Here is a 24445-nt window from a genome sequence, read left to right as displayed (position 1 = left end):
AATACTTTGTAAGTATATCTCACATGAGATAATTAGTTGAATAAACAAAATGCTTATGTCCAGGACCTCTTACAGACTCTCATATCATTTCTATTAGTAGGTAGGTAATACCTAAGTTTAGAATTTAGCCTTTGTTCCTGAATGAAGAAAAGAAAATCAAGAAGATAATGTAAGGTTGGCATGTTGTTCAGTGATACAGTCCTTGCCCAGCAGGTGTAAGGCCCTGGGTTCAATACCTTGAGCTGTGAAAAAGTAAGAATAATTATTATAGCTTTTATCATGTCTCAATACCAGGGTTAACCAGCAGATGAGTCAAATGTACTTTAAAACTATAAATGACAAAATTGGTAAATCTTTACTTTGGCAATTCAGCAGGAATCTCACCATAAGCATTATGACTAAAACACAAAGCTATGAAAAGTCATCTTGTTTGAGGTTTAATTAATTGAATCATAGGTGATATATTTCCAAAACAGGGTAATGATCCAATTTCTGTCTGTGGTCTAAATATACAGTGACATGTGATCAGAGTCCTAATACAAAAAAAGCTAATAGTGCTACTAAGTGTTCAATGGACACCAAAGCCAGTCTCAAATTGAGCAGGGCAACAGGCAGAAATACTTTTTCCTAAGGCTTTCAGAAAGACATATTTGCAGGTCAACAGCCTGCAATTATTTGCTCCAATGCTTTTTATGTTTATAACAGCAGTACAAGAAAACCAAGAAGCCCAAAGAAGGAACAACAATAAGTGTTCTTGATCTCGTTGCATTAGGTGGAGGAAAAAAATAAAGGATTTAAAGTAAAAGAAGAAATTTTACTTGTTTGGTAGAGTTGAAGTGACTGTTAGGCAATGACTAGAAATTATTTTGAGTTTTTTAAAAGGAAACATTCTATTTTACTTTCTAGAAACTAGATAAAAATTCTAGGATGAAGCTAAATTTAAAAAATGGGGCTGCTGCTTCTACTAAAGAAAAATTATCTAGCATCAATATTCTTTATATTTAGATAATATTATTTATATTTAGATGGAATAATTTTTAACATCAATATTCTTTAATCCTGGTTATTTGTAACTGGATTTTAAAAAAGCAAACAAAATACTAGCACCCATGAAAAAAGTGTTTTCTTAGTGAATCCATGTAGATATTTTTCTTATCTATAAGGATTTACAATTTTATATTACTGAAAGAAAACTGACCACTAGCAATTTCAAACAATCAAGTTGCTTTTCACTTTCAAATTTTAGGTATTATCATTTTTATACTTTCCTTTTTAATAAGACAGTGTCTTTCTAAAATGCCTTATTAATTCTTTAATAATGTAAAATGATGTGTACAAGGAAATATTTCTGGATCTAGGGTATATTATCACTCTAAGGAACCCACGATGAAACACATTGGAAAGTTATATGACAATATTTGCTTCAATGACATTACAATAACCTATCCACATTTTAAAAAATTCTTTCTTACCAACAATCTGCCATACCTCATGTTAGAATAAAGATTGTCTCTGTACTTCATGGACTTACTATCAAATAATCTTATAAACCAACTCATGCTAAGATGTTAACAGCCAGAATGTCTGAATATATTTATCATGTATTAAAAATGTCATAAGGCAAAGGCACTATGAATGTGTAATACAGAGTACACTTAATTTTTCTTAAATTTTCCTTATAGCAGAATAGATTATTACCCCTATACCCTACTCCCAACCTCAAGATCCATAAAGTATTTTAACATTTACATTAGAAGGAAAATCATCTTGGAGGTCACACCAAATAGATGAATAAGAAATCATCAGAAAAGCAATTCATCAGGAAAAAAAATTACCTGAAAATATATATGGATTGACTGACTGGCTATGAGGAGGACATTGATATATTTTACAAGGTCAATGTGTTTTGCTGTAGTAGATACCTCATTATCGACTCATGTTGATATGAAGTTTTTATATTAAATATTAAAATTGTTATGTGCTTATGAATTGATGTTAAGGCCTCATATTAGATATTTAAATTGTTATATGCTTATAAAATATAATTTTATGAAGTATATCAGAATATTGCTTTTAAACTGACAATAATAGCAGCCTGGTTCATTTCATTAATAGTGAAATTTCTTATATAGTATGAAAGAGAGTAGATAACAGAAAATTACCAAGCAGATTCATAAAGAATGATGACAAGCTTTTTCTCTTTCCAGAGATGGACTACCAATGTTGGAATTGCTATTGGCACTGGGGCATGACTGATAGAGTCTGAAGCTGAAATTTAGAATCATTTAAATATGGAGTATGCATATACAGTAAAAAATACAAAGACAGACAAAAATATGATCTAACCTCCTGGCTCTCACTCTGTAAGGAATAGATGATGTGCTTTTTTCCAAACTAAATGCTGTGGATGGAGCACTCCATGGAAAGATGCTGGTGTAAAGATAGTACAGGTGAGGAAGAGTTCATGCTTCCAATGGGTAGTGATGCTCATATAAAGGAGAATCCTGCAGTGTGAATGATCTTTCTCTATAACTAGATGACAGGTTTGTGGCCAGGGTAGCACACACAGTTACAGTGTGTGACTTTTGATTTAAGATTAATTTTGAAAACAGAGGAGACAGGAGAGATTTTCTCTCTTTCTCTCTCTCTCTTTCCTCAATCCGTTGGTATTTTTGTCTAGCTGAAGGCATTTAGGACCAATTGAAAGTTTGCAGAAAAGCCAAGTATGACCACATGTTCCATGGTGTCTAGTAAAGAATTCCTATGGCAAGAATCTGCCCTTGATGCTGTGCCTAGGGTGATGGGTTCTGGTCACCAGTCCTACCCTTCTACCCTTATCAGCAAATAAGGCAGAGGCTAATGTAGCAGCAGAAGATAAACAACACAGGGCAATTGTTCCATTTAAATGTGAAGAAAATCTCTAAAAACTCTGAGGAATATTTATGGGAAGTCAAACCAAATGATAATAAGCTTGCTGGGACATGAAGACTGGCAAGCACAACCACCTAAGGACTGGGTATGGTCTAAACATTCCTACATTCATGATAGGATGCCATAGCGATAATGTCTGAATTAGTGGGACTACAATGGTGTTTTAAAAACTGTTAGTAACTTTTCCCCTTAGGAAGGACATTTGCCTTCTGTTATTCTCCATAAAAAATAAACATATTGCTGATATATAAAATTAGTTGCACTTGAAAGTGTTATGTTCGTGACTTGATTTTCTGTGATGCAGCACTGAAAATGAATAACTGGAATTCATTTTTTCCTAAATAAAAGGGATCGGTTTCTCCTAGTCATATTCAGCTGGTAACATTGATCTTTCTAAACTTTTCATCTTTGTAAATATCTTATCTCTGAGAAGACTCTATTCCATTGACAATTGTAGGCTGAATGCCTTATAATTAAGCACCTTGGGGATAGAAGTATCTTGATATCTAAAATATGATTTTTTTGGGGGGGAACTCAGGCCAAACAAGAATGATCTTAATATATCTACCAAATATATACATGTATTGGACCACAGTAGGAAAATGACTTATTTAAAATAAGTCAAATTATTTTTAAGATTCTATCATAAATGACCATTACTTTCCTCCAGCTGCTGTGTGTACTGTATTTCTACCTTCATCTTTTTGTATAGATTCTCCTTCATCCTCAAATTGTTTACATCAATGGTGCTAATATGCTAGTATTGACGGATTGCTTACTGCTACCTCCTTCCCCTGTCATGTGTTTCTCCTACATCTCAGGACTTTCCTAGGGACATTGCTTTATCTCCATGTTTTACAGCACTTAGAATATTATTACTGTTGGCAGGAGCATTTATTTTTTTAAAAAATATATTGATTCAGGTGCCAAGAACACATATGCATCAGAAAATTAAATTAAATTGAAGGCAGGACAATACGTGAAAAACAGAGCTGTTAAGTACTAGAAGGTGTAGTTATTTTTAGTTATGCAATCTGTCTGGGATACTTGAAAATGTGATGCTCTTCCATGGAGAAATGTTAAATTTTAATTTTTCCTATCAAATGATTTTACTAAGAATACTTGTCCAAAAATATTCGTCATTGCCTATTGTCACAAAGTCATATTCACAATTATTTATGCTTGCCACAAAAATCAGATGAAGATAACCAAATCCCCAAATGCATTATTCTTTTATAAGCACTTTAATGTCTCAAAACTACAACAACAACCACAAACTGTGGAAGGATTTAGAACTGATTTTCCAAACAGCAAGATACTCTGATGAAATAAATACCTGATAAAAATGTAAAGCTCATGATTATATTCATATATGGAATATGTACGATTTGACCTCAAAAGGCTGAGAGTAGACAATGGAAAATAGGGGAAACACAGGATGAAGAGAGGTTGATCAATGGGTGCTAAGATAGAGTTCAGTAGGAGTAAGAAATTCTGGTGTGCTTTACACAGGTGAGTGACTAAAAATAATAATTATGTACTGTATATTTTAAAAGAACAGAGATAAAATTTTGAATATTTTTACCAGAAATAAGTGAAAAATGTTTAATGACATGGATATTTTTAACCTAGGTTGAATATCACAAAATATATACATGTTTTGAAAAATCTCATGGTAGTCAATTCATATGTACAACTTTTACATTTTCACATCAGTTAAAAATAAACTTAACAGAATGAACAATTTTTATATATTTTGCATCATTAAAAATTAATTTAATTTTAAGGTGCTGTAGATCAAACCTAGGACTTTATGCATGCCAGAAAGGAGCTTTTCCACTGAGCTATACTCCCAGACGTTTTTTTTTTTTTTTTTTTTTTTTAATTTCAACTGATTACTGAACATATTTTTCCTTTTATCACTCTCCTATGTTTTATCATTGGATATTAAAGATTTTCGTAATATCATGAATTGGAAAGTTGGTTCACTCTGAAGTGAGGGTCTTTTTAAGAGCTATCATGTCTTCCTTCACATGGAATGGGGAGAACCTTACCAGGTTCATATGGATTATGTTGTATAAGTAATCAAAATTCTCAATGAGTTTATTTTCCAAAGTCCACAGGTACAAAGCTTCCTCATGAGAAGTAGGTGTATCTCACTGTTATATTTAAAAGATAATAACATTGCTGTCTCCCAATTACATATTGAGCATTGTTCTGTATATTCCCTCAAAACTCTGTGCTGCAATAGCCACATACCTGTCAGTAGATGAATGGATCAAGAACATTTGTTTTATATATACATATATGTTTTATATATACATATATGTAATACATAATGGAGTTTTACTGAGCTGCAAAGAATAATGAAACTACAGTATATTTGGAGAACATTATGCTAAGTGAAGTAAGTCATACTCAGAAAATTAAGGGTCAAATGTTTTCTCTGATTTGCAAAAGCTAGAGCAAATTGAAGAAAGAAGGTGGGAACATGAGTGGGTATCTAATAGCATAAAGATATAGGGAAGATCAGTAAAGTACAAGAAGGAGATTGAGAGGGAGAAGTCATGGGAAAGGAGAGGAAATATGGAAAGAATTTAACAAAATCATGTTTTGTGTATTTACAAGTGTACCACAGGTAAAAATCACCTTTATGTGTGCGTGTGGAAAGCACAATGGAGATTGGATAAATGGATAAGCAAGAGGAGGATCAGTGGATTATAGGGGGTTTGAGGGGATGGAGTTGTAGGCAGTAGATGAACCATGTCTGAATGCAGTGGGTCAGATACCATGCATTGTGTTATGATACACCCAGTTACTATGGAAAACTGTAATGCTCAAATAAAGCAAGCAAACAAACAAAAAACTATGCCAGCTTCTGATCCTATATTGTGACCTGATAAATCAATATTAAAATCAATATTATCTCTTTGCCCCTGAGCACAGGTTGAAAGTGAAGATACAGGTAGGTAGAAAATACTGAGGTCCCATTGTGCAAGATTTTCAGCCCACCTGTTTGGCCAAGAGAATGAAATCCATGTTGTTGTTGTTGTTGTTGTTGTTGTTGTTGTTGTCGTTTTTCATGGTTAAATCCACTCTCTGAAGCTCTGATTCTGAGAGATGATTTGTTCTCTAAAAGAGGGTTGGGATAAACAAAATCAAAGATAAACTGCAGGGTTATATCAGGGAAGAAGATAAATGAAGCACCTTCCTTAGAGAAGAAAACTTCACGAAGTTCTGGATAAGGGAAAGCAGATTTAAAAAATATGGAGAGAAGAAATCAGTGACCTAATAAAGACAGGTGAGATCATAGTCTGAAGACAAGGGAATATACCTAAGAACAATATACCTTGCTGACCCAACAAAATGACAGATTGTTTAGACTTAAAAACTATAAGTGGAAAGGATGAGGGCAGGGATGAAATCTGAGGCAAAAGACTAAGGTTTCAACCCCTAATTCTCTGTTTACATATTCTACATATGTGGAGTTGTTGATGGCTAACAAACTAGAGATACTTTCTTATAATGGGGGAGGAAGGATTTAAGCATTTATCTCAAAAGAAATTAAGTAGTTTATAAATATAATATTTTCTGGAAAGAACTAGAAAAACCCAGATTAGAGCTTCAGAACAGAGTCTGTCTCTATCTGAAGACATGGCATTTCTAGAGATTATTGTATAATTTTAAATGCCTAGTAAGACCTTTCAACCTAGGCACATGCTCATATACACCAAAACTCTCGATCATTTCACTTTCTCCTATTTATAATAATGCATAAGCACAAATCACCAAGCATTTAAATAAAAAATGTATCAGAAAAGAAAGAAATGGAATAAGGTAATAGCAAAATTAACCACAAGGGAAATAAGTATGACTTCCAGAAATATCTAAGAAAATACTACAATGATAAGGACTTTATTTTTGTCAGTTATGAGGGTGTACATCTGTAATCCCAGTGACTTGGGAGGCTGAAACAGCAGTATTGTAAATTCAAGGTCAGTCTCCACTACTGAGGGAGACTCTGTCTAAAAATAAAATTAAAAGGGCTCAGTGGTAGAGGACCTCTTCATTCAATCCCCAGTAGTGCACACGCACGTGCGCGCGCACACACACACACACACACACACACACACATTATCTTTAAAAACACAATTTTGATGTCAGAAAATTATTTATCAGTTCCTCCCATTTATTAGTCATGTTTTTTTTTTTCTAGATAGCAATAATAATTGAATGCAAAGTTCTAAAATAAGTAAAGATGAGATTCAGGAGTTAAAATATGGTTAACACTCTTCTAATTGTAAGTATAGCCATGATGGTATGATTGGATCTGTTTTGAGTAGTAAAGAATAGGACTAATTAGGCCTTTATATATTGTAGAAACTAAAAGTAACTGAAGAGTATGGACCATGTTTAAAATATATTTTTCTACATTGTTTAGTACAGTGACTATCACACTTTACATAATCATTATGGTTCCCATGAACATTGATTATTTCCTTCTATATTGTAAAAAAGGAAAGCCAAACTTACATTATGCTAGCTCAGTAATCAAATGTAAATGATCCCTAAACAGTAATATATTGAAACAGGATGCTAAGTTTGTCCCTGAAAAAGCAAAAAAAAAGTACAAATCAGATCCAAAAATGGTGCATTTAGAATGAAATACAATCATGTGCTGAGGCAAACTTTGCTTAACCTCATCAGACTGGCAGGCACTTTTTATTTAGTGGCAAATTTCCATTACCACATGAGACCACATACACCACTCCAATGAAAAAGTGAAAATGCCATTATCTCTCCTTCCTCCTGATATTTGCACAAGCTGCCTCTCCTGGGCACATTATCCTTTGCAGTCCTGCTTCCCACCCATCAATCTCTAGTCAGTCTCTAGCTCCTGATCCTGGCTGACTAACTCCACGTTACCATTTATATCTGATTTTAGATGTGAACTTTCTTTGAAACCTTTCTATTAACTGGGTGCTCATACAGAATTCACAGCATTTACAATTGTTATTTCCTGAAAATATTACTCCAATGCTCTGTGAGTTCCCATAGTCAGCAGTCCTGTTTGTATTGTTTATGCTGTACTCTGAGCACTTAGCTCAGTGGCTCACATGAGGTAGGTGATCAATAAATTCATGATGAACTGAAATTAAATGCTTTCATTGGATCTCATATGCTAATCAAATTTTTATATCAACTGATTACAGGTCTACAAGTGTATATAAAATTACCATAAGACGCAAGAGGTATGTTTTTATTTAGTTTTTTTTATTTACTCATTTTTTTATTTACTTATTTTTATTTATTTACTTATCTTATGAACCATTGATTTGGTAATTCAACTGTGACTCTTCTTCATTAATATACACAAAATAACACCAGGAGACAAACGATCAATTGTTTATATGTTCCTATCCATACAGTTTGCTGATGCCAAATCTGTTATGTAGTATGCATTAATATGTAATAAAAACATTATATTGACCCTGCTAGTATTCAATTCTATCATATCCTTCCATGTTGTGCATATTTTACAGGACATTTATAGAACTTATGGGACTACATCCATAGAATACTATACCAGATATGCAGGGCATTTATGGAACTTCTGGGGATCTCACCCCACAGAATATTTCACAATTTTCCATGAGCATGCTAATGATTTATTTATCCATGAAAAACATTGTTTATGAAACAATACAGAATTATGGCTATGGGATTTCCATGGAAATCAGCTGCATAACCTTGTGCCTAATTTTTTCATTACCTACATTTAGATTAGATTTAAAAAACAGTGTCTAAGAAACCATTTTAAGGGCTAATAACCTACTTTTTATTTGAGTATGTCTAGGAAAGATTACCTCTCTTGAGATTCAACCTTCCACACTTCACTACATGTGAATTCACAGAAACTCTCTCATGTTTTTCCTCTTACTTTTCTTCTTTTTTAAACAATGTTTGCCATTTGAAAAACACAGAAGGTAAAATCACCAAGGAGTGTTGGGTGGGAAGGAATTGGAAAAAGTAGAGAAAGAAAAGTATTGAAAGATAAATGAACTCCCCAATGTCAACTATTTGGTTTTAAATATGATAGGCAAGTGGTTGTGTAGGAACAATATGCATTGAGTCAGAGATCCATTTGAGATAAAGTAGCTTTTTTTGTAAAGATTTACAAATCCAGAATTCTAATAGCATTGTCCCCAATCTAAATTATTGCTGTTCACACATGCATTTCTCCATCTCACCACAAGTTTACACCTTAACCAGTGTTGTTAAACAAAGGCAATATGTCCATCCCTCAAATAAAATGAAAGCAATGAATCAAAATAAGATTTTATAAATATTTCTCATAGAATATGAATTTAAATAAAATCCTTTATCTGTATTCTTTTCCAATAATCTACAAAGATTTATTAATTTCAGAATGCTCTGTTACAAAATATTATAGATAGGATAATATTGATATAAATATTAGGAAAACCCACAAAGCATTCTATGAATATAACCTATTAATATTTTCCAAAACGTGCCGTTTTAGATACTCAGGATCTGGGGCTAGTGCTCAGAGGTAGAGTGCTTGCTGAGTATGTGTGAGACCCTTGATTCAATTCCTAGCGATACAAAAAATAAAAAAGTATTGCATCTGTGATGAATAAATACAAACTCTTTCAAAAATAACACAAAACAGCAACAAAAAAAGAAAATTTATAGTGAATTCAATCTTCAGACTGCCAAAAAAATATATAGAGATATGTGTATATAACTAACATATCTCTATATATGTATATATTATATTTAAAGAATCAGGTTATACTCCCTTATATCAATAAACATTAGGGTAAAATGGTTTGAGTGGGTTTAACAACTTTCGGCTTCTTTTTACTTTTTACCTCATAATGATTCCTTCATATTTTCCTGTGTTATTCTATACACACTAAGAGTAATTGTAATTACTAGCAACAGTATATTTTGCACAGGTATGATTTAAAAAAAACAAAATTCTGTGTCTTCACCAAGCTTATCACAGTGAGAAAATGATAAAATTCTGAAAATAAATTGGTCTGGAAAATCTACATTAAGTGCAGGTATTTAGGAAAGACCATGAAACAAATGGTTGTTTGTATACGTTAAGATCTCCATCAACTATAGTTCATTTATATTTCAACTACAGCTACACATACCAAATAACAAGTAATCAAATATCAAATATGATGGAGGAACCCAAGAAAATAATATACAGATGCACTGAGAAAAATTCAATAATACAGGTTAAATATGATATTAAAAATTATATTAAATGCATGTTTAGGTTCAAACAATATACCCCTAACAGTCAAGGGAAGGAGCAATTTGATTAAAATAGCACAGCAATAAAAATATATGAATAGAGTCAGGAAAAACAGTATTTGTCTTTTGATGAAACCTACTTGGGAAACTGAGACAGGAGTATTGCCTGAGCCCAAGAGTTCAAGGCCAACCTGGGCAACACAGTGAGGCCCTTTCTCAAAACAAAGCCAAACTCTACCAAACAAAAACCAAAAATATATAGACATACACTTTTCTTTCCATGTTAACATGTTACATTTAAAAAATAAATCTTTAGCATTTATATGAAGAAATGAGATTTATAGTAATTTAATTTTATGTAATTGATGATATTATTTGCTTACAGAAATTCAAACTAATTTATTGAGTCCTCAATGTCTAATACCTGTAAGAAGAATAACTATGAAAAGAGTTTGAATGAATATTGTTATATATTATTAATATTTCCTACCTTTTAATTTTTTTCAATTCACATTTTTTACTTATTAATTTATTTCATATTCATATTAGCTCTGGATGGAAGCTGTTATAATACCTATTTTGCAGATGAGTAAACAATATGAGAAATTATAAATGAACTTGGAGAAGATTAAAAAGATAAAAATAGTGAGTTTTCTCTTGACTCCTTCAAATTCTCCAGTTTTCAACTGCCAAAAATCTTATCAAAACTGATATTTTATACTTATTTGAAAGTATTGAAAATTTTACACATATGTGATATTTACACACAATTTTGAGCAGTTTACTCCCATTTTGACATGAAAATCTGAGCCTAATTATCATCTGATAAATTTAGGATATAGATTTTCTGGTTCATTTGCTTTAGCACTTGGCAGAGACATGTTAGTCTTAATCCATGTACTTCAGTTTACTTTTTGATAATATTTTTCTGCATTCAAACCTGATATGTACCTTTAAATTCATTTTTAGTCTGGGTTTGTTTAAAACTAAAAATTCTTTATCTTTTTAACTTAAAATCAAAACGGTGTCAGCAGGGTACAGTGATCTCACACGCCTATTTACCATTTTATAATTTGTAAATCAATTTTTGTAATGTTTTCAAACATTTGAGAAAGAGAAAAGATCTATGCTACACAGCCACTCATCCTGGTTACTGCAAAATGGATATAAGGATGAGTCAGGAAGCAGAATAGCTAGGGAGTATTTGCTTGCAGGTTTTTTACTGCACAAAATCCTGTTGAGACAGTTGACTATAAACTATCCTATTTTCCCTGGATGCAGAGTTCAAAATAAATACTAACATTAGTCTATTTGGTATTGTTTTTATTTTGAAGGAACCAAGAAGTACTTATGAACATAAATCATAGCTTACAAGTCCAGAATCAAAAGAGCTTTGCCATCTGTATAATAAAAAAAGGTCGGGGGATGGCTTCTTGCTTTCATTTTTGTTTTTGTTTTTGTTTGGTTTTCAGAGAACTCTTTCTTCAAGAAGTAATGCTCAGGGAATGAGTGCTTGGATTCTCCACCATGTATCTACATTTCAGCAGTGTAACTAGTCTTTTACGAAATTGTTTTGGGAATCTGAATACTGTTTTTCATTATGTTTGTAATTTACATTGGAAGTAACTTGGAAATAAGATGCACTTAAGAAGGACAAAATGCCACATTTATGTGGTTTATTAACAGATATTAAAATTTGAACTTCTTTTTGTATTCCCAAGAAAACGTATAAAAGAAACATACATATAAAAAATTTATCCGAGTCCCAAATACTACCTAAATTATGAAAACTTGAGGTCTTTTCTTTCTCCATTCTGCCTTTCTTCTGTCCTTTTGTCACAGTGAGGTTCTAAGAAATGCCACACTAAGACACCTTGCTGTGCTTTCAAATGTTGTACCATCTAATTGTAACAAACCAGTTTTGACATGGATTTTTACTAAAACTACCTCATAATTGTGTATTTTTTGTTGTACCACATAGGTTAGAAAGCAATAAAACCAAGTGGGAAAGCATAGGCTGGAAAACACAAAGTGAACCCCAAATTTAAAAATATATATTCTAACTAAAAGTGATCTGTATCCATCCTAGGATAATTCCGCTGCAAAATTTCTTATATCTACCAATGTATCCATATTAAAAGTCTAATTGTTATAAAAATGTTTGATAGCACAAAAATTTCCAACATTTTCCTATAGAAACTTTCCAAATGTTGCTTAGCATAGCTTCAAATGCCTACTTATGCCAAAATATATTTGAAGTACCTTACCATTTAAATATCATCTGGAATAGTTTCTCCCAACTTAAATAATATATAAAAAGTCTTAAGGAAAAGCAAACTCTTTCCAATACTCAGGATTTATTTTAAATATTTCTTAATGACATATAAATTTTAAAATAGGCAAAATATTAATATTGTATACAGTTCCTATAAAATTTAAAATATACACAAAATCAAAACAAAAATGAAAACAAAATCCAAACTAGTTCTAACTTACAGTGACAAATATAATGAGTACCTGAAACTATTGTCTGACATGATTTTTTACTTTATATCACATTATACAATATAAATACACATGCTGTATAGTGACCCAGTTTTCCCAATGTCTTATATTACTAAATATTTCCAAACCTTTATTAATATAGCACATGATGACAAACTTTGGTTTTCATTTGATGTGGATGGAACATGGAAAATCTAACACAATTAAGATGTATGCTACTGAAATCACCACATATGCAAATAAAAATGTAGGCATGGGAATTAACTGTATTTCATGAGAATTATCTGTATTAACTGTATTTCCCTATAATATTTAAACATTATTACTGATATAATTTAGACCTAAAATAAAAATTATCATAGTGAATTATCCAACTCAAAATTTCTAGACTTGTTTTAAAAATTCTGGTTTAGAACATTGTATGTGAAACACTTTCCAAATCTAAAAACAGATAAGGAGATTGATTTGCTCTACATTGGTGTCTCAAGGGTGGTACAGGGCATAACCAAACTGCTGATCCCTGTCCATTGATGAATTGCACTCTCTGCTAAACCCAGCCATTCTCTCTAATCACACTTTCCCAGTTGATACCTACTCAAATTAGAAAACAGGTCTCAATCACAAGCTACACCCATGCCTAATTTCTCACAAGCTATGTTTATAGAAATTATAGTACCATTCTGAATTCAATAAGCATTTAGATTTAGAGAAAGTATTGAATTTAAAATATAATTTAGGGTCAGAAAAAGCCCAAACCATTCAATGTATGTATGTATCTACCCTCATCATATAAAGACAAACTCAGGTCATGTAAAAAAAAAAAAAAAAGAAGAAAGAAAAATGTGATAAAGCAAAAGGAGTATTTAAAAAAAACTGAAATCAGAATAAGACAAAATAAAATAAACAAGTTACTAATGCTGGCACTCAATTGTTCAGCTGTCTAGGCTTGCCAATTGATTACTCACAGGAAAATCAGCATGGAGGATGTTGCTTGGGGCTGATATCGCCTCATCAAGTAGGACCAAGTCAGCAATATCTAATTTTTGCACCAGAAGAAACAGTCAAAATAATGTGTGCACTGAATATTTTACAGAACTAAAGAGTCTGAATAGAAGTGCACAACTTAGCAAGTTCAACTCATCCCATCAAGTGCCAGCTCTACACTAATCCACAAAGAGCTGCCCATAAGCATGTATGTTATTTTTCCAATTTAATTTTCTCTGTGCACATCAAAAAGTCATACATACCAAATTTCATCAAAAATTTGATATAAGGAGGCTGATTCATAGTGGGATAGGGAGTGAGACCATGGGAGGAATGGACAAACTCTATATAGGGCAGAGGGGTTGGAGGGGAAGGGAGGGGGCAAGGAGTAATTAATGATGGTGGAATGTGATGATCATTACTATCAAAGTATATGTATGAATACACGAATTGGTGTGAATATACTATGTATACAACTAGAGATATGAAAAATTGTGTTCTATATATGTAATAAGAATTGTAATGCCTTCTGCTGTCATACATAATTTTTAAAAATTACATTAAAAAGAATTTGAATTGACTGCTTTTGAAGGTAGAAAAAATGTATTACAAAGAAACTTATATCTGCTTAAAATGTACAGACATGTTTGGTAAATATGGTTAAATAATTTATCTTGTCCAACATTCACTAGGATATCCAAAATAAACCTGCACACATTTAAAAACTTCTCCAAAAATAACATTTTTTTTTTGTACATTGAAAAAGAATCACACACAGATGCACACACACTCATACATGTACATGAATGTGAATGATTGTCAGTGATCACAATGATGAGGAGGGATTCCATATGGTATTTCTAAATCAAGTAGTTATCTTGTTGGGCTCAAATATTATACATTCTATTTAATCTCAAACTAAGCAATGCAAACATGGCAGATACGGGCATCTGAGGTTAAGCTTTAACTTGATCTGTTTGATTTCTCCCTTTCATTTCCATATGACACAAGTTCTATTCATTTTCTTCTGAAATTTTTCTAATCAAATTCTGTCTTTTGTCTGGTTCAAACAAAACTTTGAAATGCTGTGTACACCCTCTATTGCCTCTGGCATTTCCTTCTGGCTCCCTCAAAGTTTTCCAGGAAGTGATGGAGCCAGCTGTTAGCCATGGTCTCCTCCTTCTAAAGGATGTTCCCATGGGCTGTGAAAACAGAACTAAGAGGGATTATAATGCCATGAAAATATTTCTGTCATCTTTGAGAATAGTTTAAAGTCATTGAAGTCAAGTCTTTGCCTCATGGGCTGAAAAACCAGATTTAATCTTGGTTTAAGGTGGTAAATTATCCTGATTAAAAGTCAATGATCAATCTGACACTTTGTTAATTGTAGAAGATTAATTATACCAGGAAAATGAGAATGAAACCAATCCAGTTTCACATGGGATAGATGATGTATTCTTCATATTAAAATGCTTCACAGGATATGTTATCTTTGTCCACCTGTCAGACCATATACGAAAGCTTCCTGCATCTAAGGGCAATGAGAAAAACGACAGGCATCATCACATAAAAAATATCAGCAGGGAGTACATTTGTTGTGGCAGCAAGTGTTACATCCTTATTATCAGGAGATATTACCTGCATGTCATCACTATAAAGCCCTTTCCATTTGCCATAATTTGTTACAAAATAAAGGGGTTTGTGATAACAACAACCAGGTGAGCACAGCGTGGAAGATGTGCAACCCTGTCATTCCAAAATGAAAATAATTTATTTCTTTACAGTCGTCTATTCAAATAATGACTGAAGCCCACTGTCCAACTACATTATTATCAGGCCACAGCCTTCTGCACAGAAATATGTTGGCCAAATTCCTCCATCACTACAATGAATGCTCATGATTTATGAGAGCTGAATGAATTGCTCAAAGAGAATAACCTTCTCAAAAATATTGATGCTAAATAGAAACCAAAATTATTTGATGTTAATATACACGGAGGTGGCATTGGATTTCTTTCTTTGAAATCTAAACAGACAAACTAATAAGAAGCTTTCATCTAGCTTTAATTGAGACTGCTTGTATGCTGACGAAATCTGCTAGTTAAATCACAGCTGTAATGAAGATTTAGCATGGAAAATCTGTCTTCTCCCAAACATAACAATTTCTAAGAATCAAAAGTGCCCTGTCATGTGGCATATGCTGTGGTAAATACCTTTTCTTACACTCAAAAGAAAAGTAAATAGACTACTTAAATAAACTCCAGGCAATCGGAATCATACACCTGCCTCTTTGCCTACTTTTTCGTTAGAAGAAATTGCCAAGTTTATAAATGAGAGTTGAGCATGCAGTGCTCACTACAAACACTGTCAGCCTCTGGGATTCAGGTGAGAACTAGCTTTTGAAATATTTCCAATTACAACACTTCTTTACAGGTATAAATTGGATTGTCTCCACACCTCTGGAAAATACAGGTAAATGGTTACTTTGTAGACCTAATCTTCATTAAGTTTATTTTCTCTGCCCTTTCTTGTTCTCACATTCTTTTGTTTTTGTTCTTGGAAAATCACAAGTAAAAGGAATAGAAAAGAAGAATTTCTTTCTGATAATAAAAATAGAGAATCATACAAAATATGACATTGCACCTCAGAAATGGATTTTATTTCCAAGAACACTTTAGCTTTGCCCTGATACACTGCTTGTATTTGGCCACCCCCTGAGTTTTCATTGACAACTCCCTGCATTTTAAGTGAAATCTCTACCCCCTGCTGGGGCAGTATTGTACTGACTGTGCAGTCAAATGTCTTACTGGTTTGAGAGATACAAAGTACAACCTGGGATATCTCTGTGATAATACCCGAGCATATGAACACGCTCCCTGGAATTACATGGGGCAATTTGTGGGACATATAGTTTGCTGTCTCAAGTGCCAGAATATTTTTGTGTGTGTGTGTGTGTGGTTTATATCCATGATTGACTGATTTAGTTCAACTCTAAATGATATGGAGAATCATGTGGTATTAAAATGGTGATTCAAATTCTTATCCTTTCCGTCAAGGAAAAGTAGCCAATAAGCTGTATGGACTATTCATAAGTCAAATAAATGAAATTAACTGGAAACAAGGGATATAATCATTCAACTGAAAAGATGAAAATAGCCCTTAAAGCAGTGCCTATTTACAAATTATCATCTAACTTCCAAGTATGTGTCTGACACATTTTTGTGGTATACAAAAGAACATTAGCAATGTTATTATCCTTATATGCCAGTATATGTCCCTCAAGAGTTTTTTTTTTAGAAAAATTAATATTTTTCTAAATCAATTCTACCTTTAAATACTAGTAAGGGCATGCCATATTCTCAGCTTTTTCTTGAATTTAAAACTGTAAAACAATTTTGTGCTTACCTGTATATTCAAAAGTGATTATTTCCATTTCTTTTAATGGCCTCTGCCAAATCATTCCCTGAGACTGAATCATCTTGCAAGTTAAAGACTCCTATTTTATATTGTCTACATATTAATATAGTGAATACATACGTAAATAAATTATTATAATAAATATAACTAAAGTCCATTGAGGTATTGCATTGAACTTGAACATCTAAAAATAACCCTTGTCAATAATCCTTTCACAGAATTCTTCTCAATTTGAATTTGAGTGCTCCATCTGTTCCATGCTGAGAATGTAACAGGTCCAAAAATTAAACTAATTTTCCCCTAGTGTATAGAGACAATGAGAGAGAAGTTGGTGGAACTATAGAAGTATGCTTTTGGCTGCTCTCTTCTGTCTGTGTATTTGTCCGAGGTTACACCCTGAGAAGGTGTACTGATGGTCAGGAGTCCCATGAGTGGGGCAACCCCTACAGTGTTCCTTGGAATTTTAAGTGACAGTATGGATGGAAAGTATGAACAATTTTTATGGATGATTTTAGGTATCTAATGTATGTATTTACATTGCTCTTATTATATATTTGTTGTCTATAACATTTATTCTAAATTGATACATTGATTATTGCTTCTTCTTTATAACATATTATAAATCATAGAATTATGTATAGTAAATTTCAGGACCTATAATTGATCAGATCAGACCAAGCCAAATGACTTGCTGAATCACCTCAAGAATTTTGCCATTTTAATAGAATAATATTGACAATAAAAAGGGGAAATAACTTTGCATATAAGAAATTCATGGAATCATTTTTGGATGTTCAAAATAAGTATTAAATTTATAAGGCAGCAGGAAGAATGGAAGTTGTCCTCAAATTTACAGATATGTCTTTATTCTAACAAGACACAAATATAACATATTAAGTAACCATAACAACCTTAAAGATTCAAACTTTTTTCTGTAGATTTGAAATATCAATAATCTGTCCACGAACAAGACACGGGTGTACACACCCAGGACAGTTTCAAAGAAAGGGTGACATTAAATATTTACCTTCATGTTTGTAGAAAATAGAACATTAAATGTATAAGAATGGACTGTATTTTACATCTTTATAACAAAGTCACTTTTAGTAATAAGCATTAAATAAATGGAATATTAAAAATGCCATAAAAGAAACAGACAATAAAATTCACCTACTGATTTTTATATAATCAAATAATTATAAAAACAAAAGTAAAATAAATATTATGGTACAAAAGTAATAATTAACATTTGATTAAAATTAATATATTTTAAAAGAAAAATACATTTATTAAAAATAGCAACAGCATTAGAATTTCTATTTATAGCCTTAACTTTTGTAAGTTTATCAATACTTCACATATTCATGTTCAATGGACAGAAAACAGTTTCCAATCTATGTTTACCAATAAATTTTTACTAATTTAATTTATAAAGCTTTTTTTTTTTTTTTTTTTTTTTTTTTTTTTACCTGAAGTAACACATACACACTGAGTTAGAAAACTCTAAAGCATGAATATAAGTTTGGGAGAGATGAGTATAAATCCATCAGACAGTAAAACCCAGATTAGAATACTGTGCTTGATTTGATTTCTTCAATATCTATTCCTGTGGCTTTCAAATTTTAAACACAATCTGCAAGCAGTCAGAGAGAAGAGTAGAATTAAGGAAACCTAAATTCTTTTCCTTCATCTAGACAAATCCTCTGTTGTCACTGCTTACTTTACACCTGCTGTTTAAAGCAGGAATATGTGACACCATGTAGCATATTCAAACTGTGCCTGGAGGGAGCTGGAATGACTGAGCTGGTATGAATTTACTCTCCAAAGAAACAAGCATAGCTGTGTCCTGCTGGTAGCTGGGTGTTCTTCATATTAACTTCCATATACATTAAGACATTTATTAACAGATACAGCATACAAATGGGCTAGTTTGAAGCTTACACTTACATCCTTAAAACTGCAATAACCATAGCAATTGTTTAGAAATTAGCCAGGATTATTTTTTTTCTAGAAATATATCTCATCACTGACAGTTTAGGATTTCTAGTTCAAATTGATAATAAAGAACAGACTGGCTTTAGCTAGCTCTATTATTTTTCTTAATTCCCTACAGACCATTCCTTCCCTTGTTGCATGCTCTGGGGTGCTGCCTGTTCCCACCTCCCTACTCTTGGTATACCACTAGTGTTTATTATTCTTCAATAATTGACAGTGGTAACTAGGTGGCAAGAGATGGGGAAAATCTCTGAATCATAATAATGTGTAAATCACTTTTTACTACTTTAATAACACATTTTAAAGTAAAATCAAAGAGTCTTACAGACACTCTTTAATTAATCCTCAAACATCCCTATCACTAAGATTTGGAACTTGGCTGTACTGAATCCATATTATGGATTAGTGGAGAAGTATTATAGGAAGGCAAAGTATGTTTTCTATGCCACACAAAAAGCCACAGTTAAATCTGTATTGGATTCTGGGCTTCCAGCTCTGAAATCTATATCTCACTATAGCTCTCTCCACCTCATGAAATTCTACTATTTTTAAATAGTGAAATTTTGTCCCTAAAATGTCCCTCCATGAATAAAATATTCATGAAAACTAATTATTGCCTTCCTCTTTAGTGTAAAGAAAATTAGATAATACCAACAAGGAAAGGCAATTAATATTTCAGTATCTGGCAGGTTGTGAATGAAGATGAAATTTTTAATAAAAAAATGCCAGAAATAATTAATCTACAGTGCTAGAGTCAGTCAAACAATTAAATTTACTGAGCACTAACTATGTGCTAGACAGTACCAAAGGCACTAGTAAAACAGAATTGAATAAGAAAAATAGAGTTCTTGCCTTCAAAGAGTTTGCAAATTTGGGGGAGGGAGTGGCAGAAAACACATGCAAAAAATATAACAAATGAATAAATTGAATAATTTTAATCACTAAACAGTACTATGGACAGAAATAATATGGTAGTTATGTGGTAGATGTAATTGATGGACTGAAATGATTAATGCTTGCTTAGGGTGATCAGAGAGTTATGTTTGACAGTTGTCATAAAAGGTGAACAGGGGAAGCCATGAAAACATCTGGGGAATAAATGTTCCCAGCACAAATAAGCAGGCAACTTGGGATATATGCCACAGAACAAGAAGGATGAAGCAAAGATATGATAGTGGATCCAAAAGCAAGACAAATAAAATCTTGTATTATGTTTGGATTTTTGTGCTAAATGAAATAAAACAAAATTTGGAAGTTTTGTTTTATTTTTTGATTTATGGTTAAAAAAAAATTGTGACAACAGTGTAGACCATGGGCTGTGGATGATTAAGAGAGAAGACAGGGACAGCAGTTAGGAACCTGCTTATGAAGGCCAGATAAGTCATATTGGTGGCATGGTCCTCAATTTCCATAGTTGTGATGGTAAGATTTGATCAGACAAAGGGTGTATTTTAGAAATTCTGTCATCAGAACTTACTGATAGTAAGAGTGTAGGGCAAGAAGTGATGAAAGAATCAAGGATGTACCCTGAATTTCTGCAGAGTTTCTCTCTGGTTGTCTCTTTTTCTAAAATGAGAAAAGGTTATGAATGGTTGGGAGTCTCTCTTCATGAAAGTGAAGACCTCAGTAAGGTAGTGGATATGGAGTCTGGCCTTTAGGGAAGGGGTTCAGGCTTCACATCTAAATTTGAAAATCAATAATGCATGGCATCCAAAGTATCAATTAAATGACTTCATCTGTGGAAAGAAAGAAGCAAAGGACAAGATGATTCTCTTGAACACTGAAAATTTTCAACATATTCTAGCAAAGCTTAAAGAAACTAAAAACAGACTGCCCAAAACATGGGCAAAAACCCAGATTAGTATCATGTCATGTAACCTCAGAAATAAAACTTTCCAAAATAGAAGGGTCATCTTTGTATAATAAATATAATTATTAAATGATTTTTATTGACACAATATTTGAACACATTTATAAGATACAATGTGATGTTTTGTCTTGAATATTTTGATATACATTGATCTATTCAAGTAGATATCAAGCATAACTATCACATTAAATATTGATAATTTTTACTGTAAATATTTTCAAAATCTCTTTATGCTGCTTATTTTCCTTTCTCTTCTCTGTCTTCTTCTTCTATGCTGGAGGTTCAATTCAGAAGCTTGTGCATCACAGCATACACTACCACTGAGCTATAGCCAATTGCTAACAATTTTGAGATATATAATGCACCATCGTTAACTATATTCATGCTACTGTACCATAAACTATCAGAGCTGATTCCCCCTGTGTGAGGAAAGAACCAACACAATGGAAGAAAAATCTTTGCTAACTACTATTCTGATAGGATTAAACCTAGAATAAAGAATTAAAAAAACTTTATTCCAAAAAAATCAAATAACTCAATTAACAAATGGGCAAATAAATTAAATGAGAATGCTCAAAAGAAGAAATACAAATGGCCAATAAAAATATTTCTTTTAAAAGTTCAACATCATTAGCAATTAGGGAAATGCAAATCAAAACTACACTAGAATTTTATCTCACACCAGTAAGAATGGCAGTCTTCAAGAATACAAATCATAATAAATGCTGGAAAGGATATAGAGAAAAAGGAACACTAAACTGTTGGTGGAAATGTAAATTAGTTCAACCACTATGGAAATCAGTATGGAGTTTCCTCAAAACACTAGGAATATAACTATGAGATGACCCAGCTTTACCGCTACTCAGTATTTATCCTGAAGAATTAAAGCCATCATACTATAGTGATACATGCATATCCATGTTTATAGTAGCACAATTCCCAACAGCCAAACTATAGAACCAATGCAGGTGTCCATCAGTAGATGGAGAGATTGTTATTTTGCTACAGCTGGACTGCAGCAGATGGTGGCCCCTACGGGGAGCCCCGGGACACTGGGGGTAAGTGACGGAAAAAAAGCTGCCTGTTCATAGATAGGACGGGAGCAAATCTGCTCCTCCCTAGGCAGATAGGGCGAGGGGGAAAATGGCCATTTGGAGAAAATGGAGAAGACTGATACAGTATGTTTGTGTCTTGTTTTGTCTCAGTGTATTGTATTGTCTTTGTGATGAAAATATGGAAGGGGTGTTAAGTAAATTGATAAGGGAAGAAGGCACCCCAGGGGAACCAAGAATAATTAGGGCATTTATTGATGGAAGCCCAGGAACAATAGTCAGAAAGAACAAGAAAGTTCAGAAGAAGGATTATCAGGAAAAAAGTTGCAACAAAAGGCCATTACTAAATACTTTTCGTTACAGGAGGGTATATGAATCTAAACAGCGGCTGCCACCTGCCCAAGCCGGTCATGAGGCAGCAAGGACTTTCCAAGCAGTGGCAACCGGCTCTTCCCCCCCCCACACCCCCCGCCCAGGGAGCGGGATGCCACTGCGAGGAGCCCAAATCCAGGCATAATCTCCCAGGCTCTTGCTCCCTGTGCCTGGAAGCAGTTTGAGTCCGGGACACTCCCCAGACTCTCTCCGGGACCATCTGGGGCTGCCTGGGACGCTGTGGCCCGCATCCCTGAAGTTTGATCATTTCCAAGGCCAGTAATTGCAATGGTTCTCCCACACCTGGAAGCTAATGAGTAATGAGCACTATTAAGGCTTATTTCAAATGTAAAAAACCTTAAAATAATGTACTAAATTGTTCAGAAGGTTGTTTTCTTAGTGCCTGCTAGAATGCTACAGAATTTTCTTTAGCCATCCAGAGTTCCTGTCTTCATCCCAGTGCCAATGAGGACGAGGATGGAAGAATTTCCAGTTTGCAGAGAACTGGATGAGACTTTGGATCAAGCTAGCTGCCTGCAGAACTTACCTGGACTGTGATTTACCTGGACTGTGAGTTAATCTATTGAGACACTGCTTTACCTGGACTGAGACAACAAACTGTAATCTACAACAAATTGTAACTCAGTATCTTTGCTAATGGTGTCATTGCTGGTATAATTTTTCCAAGGGCTTCTTGCATTGAGCCATCAATTGGCTTGGTATTGTGGCATTTTGTATCCTCCCTTTCTGTTTGTAGCAGGTTATTTATGGTGTTTCTGTAAAAACCACTATGGTCTTTATTTAAATTAAACAAAAGTGGGAAATGTTAGAGTCTATAAACAAGTCAGGATGGTGCCTGGCATTTTGCCAGAGGGAGTGGTTTGTGAAGTAAGGCCAGTGAGCCATTAAGTGTAGAGATTCCTGATTGGTTGACTGCTGTATCTAGTTTATGTTAATTAAGATAAGCTGTGTGGAATGTATAAATACCGCTCCTGTCCTACAATAAATGGCTCCCACTCCTGCTGTATCAATCTACACAAGTTGTTCGTCACCCCCCCAGTAATTTTGCTACCGCCGGACTGCAGCAAAGAGATGAAAAAATATATATATACAATGAAGTTTTATTCAGTCAAATATAAAATTATGTCATTTACAGGAAAATAGATGGAACTAGAGATAATTTTGTTAAGCAAAATGAATCAAACTCAGAAGGTTAAGGGTTTAGTGTTTTCTCTCTCTTGTATGTGGAAGCTAGAGAGGAAAGGAAAAGAAAGATGGAGGCAGATGTCAGGAAAAATCAAAGGCACATGAGTAGAGGAAAGGGACCAAAAATAGGAGGTGAGGAGGGAGCCAGGAATGATATTGGCCATGCTGGGGAGTGATATTGGCCAAATTATTTCAATATATTGTATACTGTGTGCATGTATAAATATATAACAACAAATCCTATCAGTATGTACAGATATAATGCATCAATAAAAAAAATGTATGTGGGGAGTGGGAAGAGCTAATTTCTCCTATCTAACTATAATATTTTAGGTATTGATCAACATCAAACCTTCCTTCCTACTTTCCCAAATTGGTAACCACTATTCTACTCCCAGGCTACCTTTTAAATTGCCATTGACAAGTGTAATAAGATAAGGCTAAACACCCAACCAGTCATTTGGAAAAATTCTTGGCTACTTTTGTTAAGAGATTTTTTTAGTTATTTTATGGTAACTATAGCTGAATTGGAATGAAGAAAGCAGATAATAAGAAGTTAGAACAAAGATCTATAAACCAGAGACAACATTTTTTTTTTTTAATGGGGATTGAGCTCAGGGGCACTTAATCACTAACCCCTAAACCACACCCCAGCCCCCTACCCTTTGTATTTTATTTAGAGACAGGGTCTCACTGAGTTGCTTAGGGCCTTGCTAAGTTGCTGAGGCTGGCTTTGAACTCATAATCTTCCTGCCTCAGCCTCCTGAGCCACTGAGATTACAGGTATGCACCACTTAATTTGGCTAACACTTGCTTTTAA

General features: G+C 33.4%; 1 protein-coding gene across 1 annotated transcript in view; it reads right to left on the bottom strand.

Moving 5' to 3' along the window:
- Lrp1b (LDL receptor related protein 1B) overlaps positions 1–17191 on the bottom strand; it is a 1566902-nt gene extending 1549711 nt beyond the window's left edge. The window contains exon 1 of the mRNA XM_077110319.1: positions 17119–17191. Within this exon, the coding sequence (XP_076966434.1) occupies positions 17119–17191 (73 nt within the window). The remainder of the gene's footprint in view (positions 1–17118) is intronic.
- Positions 17192–24445: the final 7254 nt, after the last annotated feature.

This window comes from Callospermophilus lateralis, chromosome 9, assembly GCF_048772815.1.
Source record: "Callospermophilus lateralis isolate mCalLat2 chromosome 9, mCalLat2.hap1, whole genome shotgun sequence".
NCBI classification, from domain to species: Eukaryota; Metazoa; Chordata; class Mammalia; order Rodentia; family Sciuridae; genus Callospermophilus; species Callospermophilus lateralis.
Note: the sequence above shows the minus strand (reverse complement) of the source record. Positions and strands in the feature narration are given on the sequence as shown.